At 47.6% G+C, this 12,454-nt stretch overlaps 1 protein-coding gene across 17 annotated transcripts in view; it reads right to left on the bottom strand.

Annotated features, from left to right (window-relative positions):
• Window positions 1-3,803: 3,803 nt before the first annotated feature.
• The window catches only part of ICA1 (islet cell autoantigen 1), a 145,107-nt gene continuing 136,456 nt past the window's right edge, over window positions 3,804-12,454 (bottom strand). For 15 of the 17 annotated variants that reach the window (XM_067746296.1, XM_067746307.1, XM_067746302.1 and 12 more), the window contains 2 exons: window positions 6,461-6,550; window positions 3,804-4,076 (listed from right to left, as the gene is read on the bottom strand). In XM_067746296.1, coding sequence (XP_067602397.1) covers window positions 3,955-4,076; window positions 6,461-6,550 — 212 coding nt within the window. In that variant the 3' untranslated portion in view covers window positions 3,804-3,954. The remainder of the gene's footprint in view (window positions 4,077-6,460; window positions 6,551-12,454) is intronic. The other 2 variants (XM_067746312.1, XM_067746311.1) reach the window with 1 other exon arrangement.

Raw genomic sequence — 12,454 nt, 5'->3', positions numbered from 1 at the left:
TTTTTTTGCGGTACGCGAGGCTCTCACTGCTGTGGCCTCTCCCGTTGCGGAGCACAGGCTCAGAGGCCATGGCGCACGGGCCCAGCCGCTCCACGGCATGTGGGATCTTCCTGGACCGGGGCACGAACCCGCGTCCCCTGCATCGGCAGGCGGACTCTCAACCACTGCGCCACCAGGGAAGCCCCCTAGCCATTTTTGATTAAAAGAAGAGGAAGGGGAGGAAGAGGAGAAAGAAGAAGAAGAAAAGGAGAAAGAAGGAGAAGGATAAGAAGAAGTTGTGAAATCTAAAAGCTGCATGAAAGGCAAGGTCTAATGTAGTGCTGGTAATTAGATAGCATTGTTGCCACCACTCCCTGCCCTGTACCCATCACAAATATCACTCATTTATAAGAATTCTTCTCAATGCAGAATTCTTGACAGCCATTGCCAATCGTTCGGAGTTGCCTCCAACCTGAAATCTATTTTCCAACAAAGCTAAAGAGACCTACATCAGTACACTGGGACTGGGACTGGGAGATGGTTTAAACCAAAGCAGAGGATTAACTACCATGGCCTGTCTGGAGGACACTAGTTGATCACAAAGACAGAAGCAACTTTGATATACTGGCAAAATCCAACAGTGCTAATAGTTAGCCCTGAGCTACTGCCAGGGTCAGCCCTTGGGGAGGGGTCTCAGAGACAAAAGCATAGAGTTTGGTTAATTGGCCCCTGGAGCTGAAGCATGGGCAGGAGAGGTCTGGTGGGTGCCATCTTAACCCAGAGGGCTAGGCAGCCTCACATGGCAGCCTTGGGGGGGGCTCTGCCGTGGCCCACACCCAATGTCAACACATGATGGTGAGCCCCACCTACACGCCAACTGGCAACTCAGGGCTCCCAAGGCTGCCAGTTCTGAGCAGGTAACATTTTCTTGGGCATAAACCTCTGATAACAACAAGTGCTGGTTCTTTCTAAGTTGGCACATTTCTAATTCTGAAGCTGACGGATGCTTTTCTCACTCTCCCAGAACTCAAAATCAACTTGACATTTCTAAAATTACATTTTGAAGGCGATGAATCTATAAAGTGCAAATAGAAACATTCTGGCTCTCTCCCGTAAATGTGAATATTCTTTCTACATTAGCTGGGACAGGGGGAGTGGGGAAGGGAGACTTGCACCTCCGAAGGATGAAAGTGTTCAAGGAGCAGGTGCTCTCTGAATGTCCCTGAGAGTTCAGAGCAGCTTCATGACATGGGATGAAAATTAAGCAGAAGCAAGATTGGGCACGAAGAGGTGAGGCACCTTCGACTTCTAGACGAAGACAGCCCGGCCGCGAGGTGGGTCCCAGAGGAAGCCCCCTGGCTGGGCCGGCACACAGGACACTTAAAAGAGAATCAGGCAGGGCTTCCCTGGTGGCACAGTGGTTGAGAGTCCGCCTGCCAATGCGGGGGACACGGGTTCGTGCCCCGGTCCAGGAAGATCCCACATGCCACGGAGCAGCTGGGCCCGTGAGCCATGGCCGCTGAGCCTGTGCGTCCGGAGCCTGTGCTCCGCAATGGGAGAGGCCACAACAGTGAGAGGCCCACGTACCGCTAAAAAAAAGAAAAAAAAAAAAAAGAGAATCAGGCGGCAGCTTCTTCTCCTTAAACTGGAGAGGTGTTCGAAGGGGCTTTGTGTGAGCCACGATGGAAACACACCTATCAAGAGGGATCAAGAGCCTGGCCGAGAGGACTGCAGATGGGACAGGGAATTGAATCTTTTTTTTTTAACAAAAATGTAAAAATCCAGGGAGAAAATGCCTTTTTTTTTTTAAATTGTAGCAAAGGCTGTCCAATGACCACAATCCTCTTCTCCCCTTCACCCACAGATCAACCATAAAATGCAAGCTGTTAGTATTTAAAGTGATCCATTCAACAGAAAAGAACCCCGCACCCCTTGCCCTCCGCCAACCAAGCTCCCTGGGCCTCCAGCCTGGACAGAGGGAGTCAGGCCCTCCTGCTTCAACGCCTTACAGTGGCTGCTGTGGGTTTTTACAGCTGCAAACAAATGTGACCCAGGATGAAACCATGAGGCCTTAATCAACATTCCACACAGGGCAGCTGCATTCAGCAATCATTAATCCAGTGCTTACAAGGTGCCTCCAGGGTGCTCATTAGTGGGGAGACAGAGAAGATTTGGGGAAATAGAGGCCTTGTTTTCTGGGATTGCAACACCCGGTGGTAGAGGCACATGCAGACAGCACAGGCCTTCTGAGGAGATGGGAGGCCAGGGACAGAGATGAGAAGCAGTTCTCCAACGGAAAACTACGGGCTACACTTTGAGAGGTCCCTGTGGGGGAGACGGGGTCTGAGGAAGCTCCTGAGGGGTGGGTAGCATCGTGAAGGTGGCTGAGGGCACGGAGCCGGGCCATCCTGGGTAGAGTGTGCAGCAAACGCACAGGCCGAGAGAGAGGGAGGCTTAGGGGCACAGCAAGCCCTCCTGTGGTGTGGGGGCAGGGTAGTGAGCTGGGGCCCTGGGGAGGTACACCGATCTCCTCTAAGACCACGAATGCCAGGCTGAGGAATCTGCTAAATGAGATTCTAACGAAAGACACCCCTGTGGAGGGCCGTGCTGCTCCGGCCCGGAAGTGAGCTGAGCTGAACAAGCCACATACGCACCGCCGAGTCCCCGGTGCCATCTTACCTGCGTCTCCTTCCGCGCAGAGGAAGGAGCGCCTTCCGCAGGCTGGGCGCCAGGCTGGGCCTCCCCTGAGCTGGGCAGGCCCAGCGTCTCTGTGCACGTGGAGAAGTGGCCCCAGGAGACCCTTTAGGGGCTGGGGACTGAGGCTGCAGGCGCAGCAGACACCTCCCAGCCCAGCTGAGCTCGTAGAACCAAGGCCTTGCTAGTCCGTCATAGACTCCGCCCCGACTCAGTGAAAGGCGTGGAACACGGGCTTCTGCGGATGTGTGTGGCTTCTCAGCCCATTACCGGTGACACGGGCGGGAAGAAGAGGCGGCAGCCCTGGAGTCTCTGACAAAGGTGGACTATCTGAGTCGCTTATGTGCCCGCACGCAGAACTGCCGCCCTCACCCCTGCCCGCGCTAGCAGGAGTCCCCGCCCCTCCCCCACCGTCGGACCTGGGGGATGCATGGGTCACGTCAGCAGCTTCATGCAGGTGGGACCCGTCCTTCTCCCCCGTCCCTCTCCAGCCTCTACTCCCACAGCACCTCCCCACTGAGTCCACACGACAGACTCATTTATTAACTTGACTTTGCATGTCAAATATCTTTTCCGTTTAATTAAAAAAAACAGTTAATATCACAAGGGGCTCCAGAAATACATGCTTTTGAATTCCAGCCATGGAGAGGACTAAAGGAGAGCTGGGATCTGCAGGTGTGGCTGCTTTCCGCAGAGGGATTTGTGCAGCCCCGACAAGCTCACTGCCCGTGAGAGAACCCACCGCACAGCAGGCAGGGGCCGTGGGAGTCTTTGGTCGGCGGGAGCTTCACCCAGAGCTCTCCGGAAAGTGGCTCGGCAGGAAGAGGGTGTCTCCCTACAGCCCCCCGCTAAGGGGGGGCACGGGCAAGGGGGTACAAGAGGAGGCATTTAAGCCTCCCTAGCCTCCCGCTGCCTCTGAGGCTGTAGGCCACCTTATTTAAACCTAACAAAAAGTAGGTTTATGATTTGAACTTGGACCTTGTAGCAGCCCAGTGACACGTCGGCAGCCATGATGCAGTTGTGGGCAGGAAAACGGTGGGCCTGGAAACTGCTCCTAGACCACCCTGTATCGTCAGGTCCACATAGAGAACACACAGGAACCCTTTAGACCAAATAAAAGTAAATAATCATACCAATATAAACAGGGCCTTCGACCCTTTCATTTTATTAAAATGGCACGTAAATATTAAAACAGGATACTGATCGCTTCCTACATCTGCAAGCCCCCCCGGGTGTGCTGATTTGGAGCCGCCTATGGACTCCTTCCTGGAGGCTGCAGACTCATGCATTCAGCAATTCATGTTCTTTGTCGGTTTTCCCAACAGCATCAGGATTTGATAATGGGTCGAGATCGGCGAAAAGGCTGAACCAGGCAGTCAGGTCCGAGGAGGGCTTGGCAGGCTCTGGGGAGAGAAGAGCAAACATGAGCACACCTACCTTGCTAACTCCCACCTCTGCCAGGCTGCAGGCAGGTGGGCTCAATCCGACAAACCTCATTGCTCTTTGTCGCTAAGCCTTGTTAGGGTATTCCATGCCCCCCCCGTTGGCCGGCTGGCTGAGCAACATTTTTAAACCACGGTCTTTACACAGTTCAACGCACAGTGATCCTTTGTGTTAACCCACACCTGCACCTCCACCCAGCGATGGCCACTGCCCGCAGAGCTGCCTGAAACCCCAGGCCCCATGCTTCACCACCACCAGGGAATATCAGTCATTTCAGAAATCAGACTGAATGTCTCAAGCAAGGTGCTTCCTGGAGGAATCTTCAAATCTGCTGGGTTAAGAGAAACACCGTGTGTTACTCTTTTCAGCCTTCAAAGCAACAGGTCCAGAAGGGGGGAGGGGGGAGGGGGGATGGCACCTAGGCCTGACTGCCCCTCTTCTCTCAAGGTCACTGCCTTCTTTAACCCTCTCCCATCAGAGGAAGGGGGCCTGTGACAGACCTCCCCTTCCCCACTGGGCTCTAAATTGCCCCCATACCCCTTACACTCCAGCCTCAGTGGACCAGCCTTCAGCTGTCCTTTCACCGAACCACCTGCCCTGACTTCTTGAGTGCCACGATTACAGAGCCTAATTATTTTCCAGATGAGGAGAACATTTTCAAAAGAGTGCCTGATGCAAGTGATTTACAAATAAGTTGGGGGCTCCTCTCTATATAAATCATTCCACATGAGAATCTAAGTTCATTCGCTTGGATGACCCATGCTTTTTTTTCTTTCTACAACGGGTGGCAGTATCAAAAGCATAAAGTAAATGTCTCTCTGACAGGTTATCCTTCTAGCTGAGAGCAGCTAGGAATGTGCTTGCCATCTGGGTGAAAAGAGTCTCAAAAACTATTGGTAGCACAAGTTGCTAAAAGTGGTTATATGACAGTGATAGAGAATATTGATGGGATTATACCAACATACACAGGGCTTTTGATCTTTTCACTAAAAAGCACTGAAACATTAAGACAGTATACCGATCACTTTATACTTCTGATTCTCCTCCCTTTGTTTTTCAAAGTCTCTTGTGGATATATTATTTTATAATGAGATAATAATGCATCTATTACAGAGATAGGCTATTGCAAGCAAGACTAGTTAGTAACTGTGCAAGTTATTATTATGTAACATTAATTTCACACTGTGTGCAGTTAGCCCCCAAAACACTTGGGTTATTTTGATACGATAAACTGAGACTTCAGAGATCTCAATACAGCTTGGCGGGAGTGGGGGAGGCATCATTTTTTTTAAAAAAAGAGAGTAATTTCTCTTTCTTTAGTCATGTAGGAGGTCACACAAGGAAACTGTATGGGGCAAGATTGACTTAGGAGGATTAGTGTGTTCTTGATAGAGAATATCAAGATATCTTAGATAGGGAGGGTGGGAGGGAGGGAGGCGCAAGAGGGAAGAGATATGGGGATATATGTATATGTATAACTGATTCACTTTGTTATACAGCAGAAACTAACACACCACTGTAAAGCAATTATACCCCAATAAAGATGTTAAAAAAATAAAAAGAAAATAAAAAAAGATATCTTAGAGACAGCACCAGTGAAAACACCCTCCCTGCTCACCTCCCCTTCCCAGCACCTTCAGATGGTGGGTGTGGCCCTGCTGTGAAGAGCCAGGTAACTATACCTCAGGGGCTTGGGGGTCCTCACATTCCCCAGACCTCCACTGTGGGAGGGAAAACCAGGTGCAACTATTTGCACAACACCTAAAAAACATCAAGGGAATGCTTTCTGATGATAATAAAATTGACACTTCCTTTAACTTCCTGTGGTCAACACAGGGAAAGTGGGTGATGACCAAAGAAAGACAGAGAGTTGCAAATACAGATGAGATCTTCCTCAGGCAGATGTTTTGTCTCAAAAGAACAGATTTCACAAGCTCGAAAGGCCCTCTTTTGACAACTAAGACACCTGGCTCTTCATGAAAAGCACTAACCAAATGCCTTGTCTGGTGGAAGCAATGGTATTTTCAGCTAAGGATCGCCAACCTCAGTGGCCTTTTCTCCCTTACTGTTGTCACCCAATCTTGGGGAGCACCCAGTCACATGGAGATAGATGTTTGAGTCTTCCTCATTAGATTTGATAGAGGGAGTTATGAATTAGGACATTAAGCCAGGAAAAAAGTTAGAATGTTAGTTCCTAGGATCATGCCGAACTCTCCACCCATGCAGCCCCTCCTCTGAACCCAAGGTGCTCACATGGAAATTAGTAAAGAAATAAAGAGAAGGGTGTTAGGCCAGTGAAAGTGAAGGCAACTGTCATTTAAGGGGGGATAGAACACTGTATTACCTTTCACTGCAGGGCTACTGCCATTTGGACTGCTTGCCTTTGGTGCTGCCCATGGAGGAGAAGTAGTATTGACATTGCTCTCTGACCAGCCTAATGTTCAAAACCAGAAGATGTTAGATCTAGGAAAGGGCAGTTACACTGCCCCATCAGTTCCTGGGGCACACACATGGCTCTCAACTCCGATAGCCTTCAAAGAGAGAGAGGAGGGTGGTGTGCAAAGACCCTTCTCCCATGTTCCTCATACCCGGAATATGTTTTAGGGGAGAGTGGATATGTATAATCATGCCCACCTTAAGAGTATGGGAAACTAGGGGAAAGACTGCATTTTGAAAAGCAAATGAGAAACTGCTAAGGCTAAAGCATGTTTGCTTTCAGTTTTATACCCATTTTTCTTACCAAGTGACATCATTTCATGGTCACACCAAAGATTATCAATAGTGTTGCAAGGAAATCAAGTGCCTTGTTTTCCTGTCACAAATGGGGAAAGCTTAAAAAAGTGAATACCATTAAATGTAGCAACAGAACTAGGGAATGGCTGGTCTTCTCTACTTCCAATATGATCCAGTTCATTTATTTTCCGTACAGCTAATTTAAATTGGGAAGTTTAGCTAATACAGAGAAATAAATGGCAGTCCAGTCCAAACATACAAGAGGAAAGAACCTCCCCTTAACTTGATGTCGTACCCTTACAAATGACATTGATCTTGTCTAACCCACTGTTCTGAAAGGCCTCCCTGTGCTCTGCCTGCCCCTAATGATTAAGAGGCATTCAGCAGTCCTGCTTTGGGAGAAGCAAGCCTAGTTTCCCCCCAGTATTTACTGTCTGTGCTGGATGTTTCAGCATGACTCATTTAATTTAGAACTTTACCATATACTTCTTTTGCACGTCTGCTTTAATTCTTCATGTGTTAAGTCCTGTCTTCTCAATGAGACAGGGAACTGTTTCTTCAATGTGCTCCATAACACCTAATGTGGTACAGGTAGGTGTGTGTGGGTTAAGTCCATTGTTGATTCTCATTGTGAAACGTCAGATGAGGCACCACTGTTGGGTTCAAATGGTTAAAACTGTATCCTTTCACTGGGATGCTCTGGTCGCAGTGTTTCCTACAGAAAAGCTTTTGTCTCTGATAAGGCCCCCATGAGACATCACGTTTAGATGGCAGAGTTCAGTTGGGGCAGTGAAACCAAATTCTGAAGCAAGCAAGCCACTCAGTAGATGCCACAAAAATGATAAGATGTAATGCTGTTTGTTTCCCCTACCATTCTAAGATTTGTGATAAGGGACCTAATTATAGAATCATACTATATTGATTAGCTTGTACTTTTGTTTCATCTCCTAGAGTTCTGAGCCCCTTGAAGGCAGGGACCATGTATTATTCATCTTTACATCCTTTAGTGCACTACCTGGCACACGATGGGTGTTGAAATTAAGACAAACTATTGAAGAACTCTTTTAAATCATGAGAAGTACACTTACGAAGCTTTAAGAGATGGCAAAGCAATGCTTGGCGCAGTAGATGCTATAATACTCACTGGTTGATTATTTCATTTTAGGCAAGTAAACACAAACATCTCTATGAAGACTAACCAATGACAAGTGAAACAGGTGGCCTGTGACCTATTTATTGGGCGTAAAATAATGAAAACATAGAGGGTTTAAAAAGTATTGTTATCCATTGGAAAGGTACTTGAACATGTTGTTAACATAATTGACAAACAACGAAAAGCACCAAATTTTAAAGGAACTTTTTGGGAAGATGGAAATGTTCTAACACTAGACTGTGGTGATGGCTGCACAAAAAAAAATTACCAGAAATCCTTGAACTGTTCTCTTACAATGGGTGAATTTCATGGTATGTAAATTATAGTTCAATAAAGCAGTTTTTAAAAATGACCAGTATTGGGCTTCCCTGGTGGCGCAGTGGCTGAGAGTCCGCCTGCCGATGCAGGGGACGCGGGTTCGTGCCCCGGTCCGGGAAGATCCCACATGCCGCAGAGCGGCTGGGCCCGTGAGCCATGGCCGTTGAGCCTGCGCATCCGGAGCCTGTGCTCCTCAACGGGAGAGGCCACAACGGTGAGAGGCCCGCGTACCGCAAAAAAAAAAAAAAAAAAAAAGGACCAGTATTTGGTGTAATCCAGGAATAACATAACCTCCCTGTTTCCTAGAAAATTGGCCCATGGGCATTTTCCTTCTACACCCAAATCACATAAATAGTGGTAAACGTAGAAAGTTAAAATTGGAGTTTCGTCATGTGCCAAATAAAGCTCAAAGAGGAAGCATCTAACTGGGTCAGTTTTACCTTTTTCCCTACAATCCTCTTCTGGACACCAAATGTCAAGACCCACCTGTGCTCTGCAGAGCCTGTGTAACTTTTCATCAACGCCTACAGCCTGGCCTCCATCTCTTAGGGCAGTGGTTCTCAAAGTATGGTGCCCATGCCACTGGCAGGGGCATCACCCACTGAATCAGAATTGCTGGGGATGGAGCCCAGGGAAGCACAAATCCTTGGCATCTGTCATGCAGTGTAGTGTGAGAGGCCCTGCCACAGTGGTCTCCAAGGAGCTGCCACGGTCGCCATCTCTGTCAGGATCAGGGTCATCTTGGTTGAAGTCAGAGCCGGGACAAGGAGAGAGACCCTCCTCGGAAACCGAGAGGTCTGCTTTCAGGACCCCGCCTCACAGGTCCTGGAGCTTTAAGCTCCTTGACCTCGTCAAGCTCTCTGAGTTCAGGGAGGCCCACACTTCCAGAAAGATCCTGAACAGATGCAGAGAAAAGGCAGGTGAGGGGTATGGAAGTCCACCGCTCCCGGATCTCTGAATGCTATTGGAAACAGTGGGGACACGAGAAAATTCTTCCCATTTCAAAAATATGCACAACGTTTGTTTTTTAAAGTGGTGGCAGAGAATGCTGGAAAAGCGGTGGTTCAACCACTGTCTTTTTCAGAGTATAAAGTGGAACACTTTCCTACAGGAGGCAGAAATAAAGCCACATACCAAAACGGAGCTCCCCTCACTTGATGTGATGGGCATGTTCCCAAATGGCTATAAACAAATAAAATGACTGTATATCAAGTCATATTTTTAAAGCACCAGAAATACAAGTTGTATTTTTAAGCCTATAATTTAAAGGATTATAATGGCAGACTCCTTTGTAAAGACAATGTCTTCTAATTGGATTCCTTTGTAACTATGGATTTTTGAATATTGCTCATCTAAACGCTCACGAACATGTGGAAGTGATATGTGGAGTGTGACATGTGGAATCTATGGGTTTGGGGGCTTCTCTGCAGCAGAGGACGTGGAGAAAAGGATGAGGGTAAAGACATCCCCCTTTGGGAAATAAGATGATGGGGAAAGTATACCTCAAAGTTTCCCATCACTATTCCCTTGTCCCATAATGTGAAGCAGAAACAGCAGCCAGTTTGCCAAATCACAATCTCTCCTCAGAACAGCTATTAAGCATAAGTCTAACAATCCAACTATACGCACATGAGGGAAGAAAATGCTACAGTTGTGACACCAGCTCTATACATATATTTTAAGCAAATACTAAACTGAGCTGCAGTTTCACCCTCACTCATAACACTTTGGGAATTATTTAGGGGAGGGGTGCAACTAGGGTAATTATGTATGGAACGCCAAGCCAGACTTCAAAGGTCTTGGCTTCTATCAGGAAAAAAAATGCTATTTAACGAGAACTTACTGTTGCTAATATTCCTGTAATTGCCTTCAACTGTTCTCTAGTTGGTATTAATTAGTTGGCTGAGGCGTTTTTAACAGGAAGGTGTGGCTGGAAAGATGTCTCCCCATCTCAGAGAAATTGTGTCAGGAGATGGGTGGTGAAGAGAGGAGGCAGGAGAAGCTGAGAGCTCTGTGAACAAGATGCCGAGCCTAGCCGTCGGCTCCTGTGATATGTCAACTGTGCTACCCGTTTGCAGGAAACACATATAAAATTTTATTGGAGCAATCCTGCCCCGCTTTACTTACATAAGGGAAAATATAAATCAGCCAGAAATAACACCGGCCAGCTAGAGCAGCAAGTAAAGCCAAAATAATACCACCCAGAGCAGCACTTCACCATGAATGTAATATTTCACTAACTGGGAAAGCAAAAGCCCAGGCTGGGTTGACGAGCACAGCCCAGGGCGCTCTGGGGTGGGGTTGGCCATGAAGGGGAAAGTGGGAAGACCATGGTCTTGGTGGCCAAGCACCAGCCTGCTGTCCACACCTTCTCTGAGCCCCGGTTTCCATACCTGCAAAGGGTGGATAAAAATTCCTGCCTCATTAGGTTGTTGTATGGATAAAATGGGATCCTGGTGGTGAAACGAGGGAATACAGAGGCTGTAAAGAGCAGGCCCTCAATAAATCTAGGTTGAACCTCGATTTCTGAATAAGTCAGCTGACATGAGAACCAACCCCTGAGATTGTCTTAGGACTGTTTTCTTTCCTATTAGTGATTCAATGTCAGTTGATCTCTCCCTTCCTTTTTGCCTGCCATCCATCCATCCATCTACCCATCCATCCAGATGTCTCTGTCGAACATCTCTTCTAGGCACTGAGCTATGATCGGGAAATATGATGGTAAGCAACACAAACATGGGCCCTGCCCATGACGACCTAAAGCAGACAAAAAATTAAATCAATTTTACAATGAGGTGAAATAAGAGGAATGATTAAGTACTGGGTGTAAAGGGAATGGAGAGCAGAAACACCTAACACTGACTGCGGGGGGAGTCCCTGGAGGAAATGACACTGAACAGGAGAACCTGAAGGATGAGAAGTTAGCCAAGCAGAACAAGCAGAACATGCAGGTGGGTGGAGTGCTCCGAGAGGAGGGGAGGGTCAGACTCCCTGGAGTCCAGCTTACAGATGTAATAAATACATGGTTCTCCAGCTGAACAAGGTCATTGACTCAGGCTAAGTAAAGGCATGGGGGGTATGGGCAGTGATGAGAACGGGGCAGGCCTTAAAGGACTTTGTAAGCCAAGCTGAGGAGTTTAGACCTTATGTGAATGGTGGATAAAACCACAACAGCTTGGCAAGTCGTGAGACCTTTCTGGGGTCCCTTGATTTCCTCATCTATAAAATGACGGTAGAGTAGACGGTCACCAAGGTTCCTTCTGTGGACTAACGGAGGCACTTAAATTCTGCAGATACCCAAGACCTGGGGATGTGCCCAGCAGGCTTAGAAAGTGCTGCTTCTTTGATGGAACAAACAACGCCAATGGCTCATGCTCTGTTCAGGTTATCTTTAAATGCGGCCCAGCAGCCTCTTCTTTCACATTATTCCATTTGAGTCCTGGAAATATGTTAGCCTGGAGCAAGGCTAAGCCAGAAACAGCAAGAGGAGAGCTCTGGTTGAGGAAAGGTGACTCTAAGAGAATGATCACGCTAAGCTTTCCATTACACTGGCTTTAAATGGAAACCCACCCAGATGGCAACAGCACCTCGGAATTAGGTAAAACAAAAGGATATCCAGAAGGAACAAAGGGCTGTATGTTTGTGAGAATCTGGAACAAGACCCCTAACTTTGGTTTGCAGAATCCTAAATTAAAAGATGTCCCGGTGCACTTACTTTGAGGAGATGGTTATCTTTTCAGTATCAGCGTCTGTTTCTAAATTAAATTTTGGATGTTGGTGGGGAATTAAGAAGAATGTTTAATGAGGCCCGTCAGCCTTGCCGGGTCTCTACCTCAGGCAGCCCCTCTGGCTGGCCCTCTTCCTACTCACTTTAAGAGGCCTCAGGAAGGTACAATTTTCTCATCACTGTATGACACAGAAAACCCCAGCCCCTATCATGCTGGCAACTTCAGAAACCCTTAGAAGGTCTAGCTAAAATTAACTCCTTAAAATTTTTAAGCACAACTTGATCCTAAATGTAAGTTCCTTTGTTTTGCTCTCCTAGAGGCTGAAGTAGGTGGGGGAAGGAAGATATCATTGTTCTCTTACTAAATCCCCCTTCCTTTCTACTTCCCCAGAGCAAAGGAGAAGAGT

The sequence above is a fragment of the Pseudorca crassidens genome, chromosome 8 (assembly GCF_039906515.1).
Source record: "Pseudorca crassidens isolate mPseCra1 chromosome 8, mPseCra1.hap1, whole genome shotgun sequence".
NCBI lineage: Eukaryota > Metazoa > Chordata > Mammalia > Artiodactyla > Delphinidae > Pseudorca > Pseudorca crassidens.
This window is presented reverse-complemented; position numbering and strand designations above follow the sequence as displayed.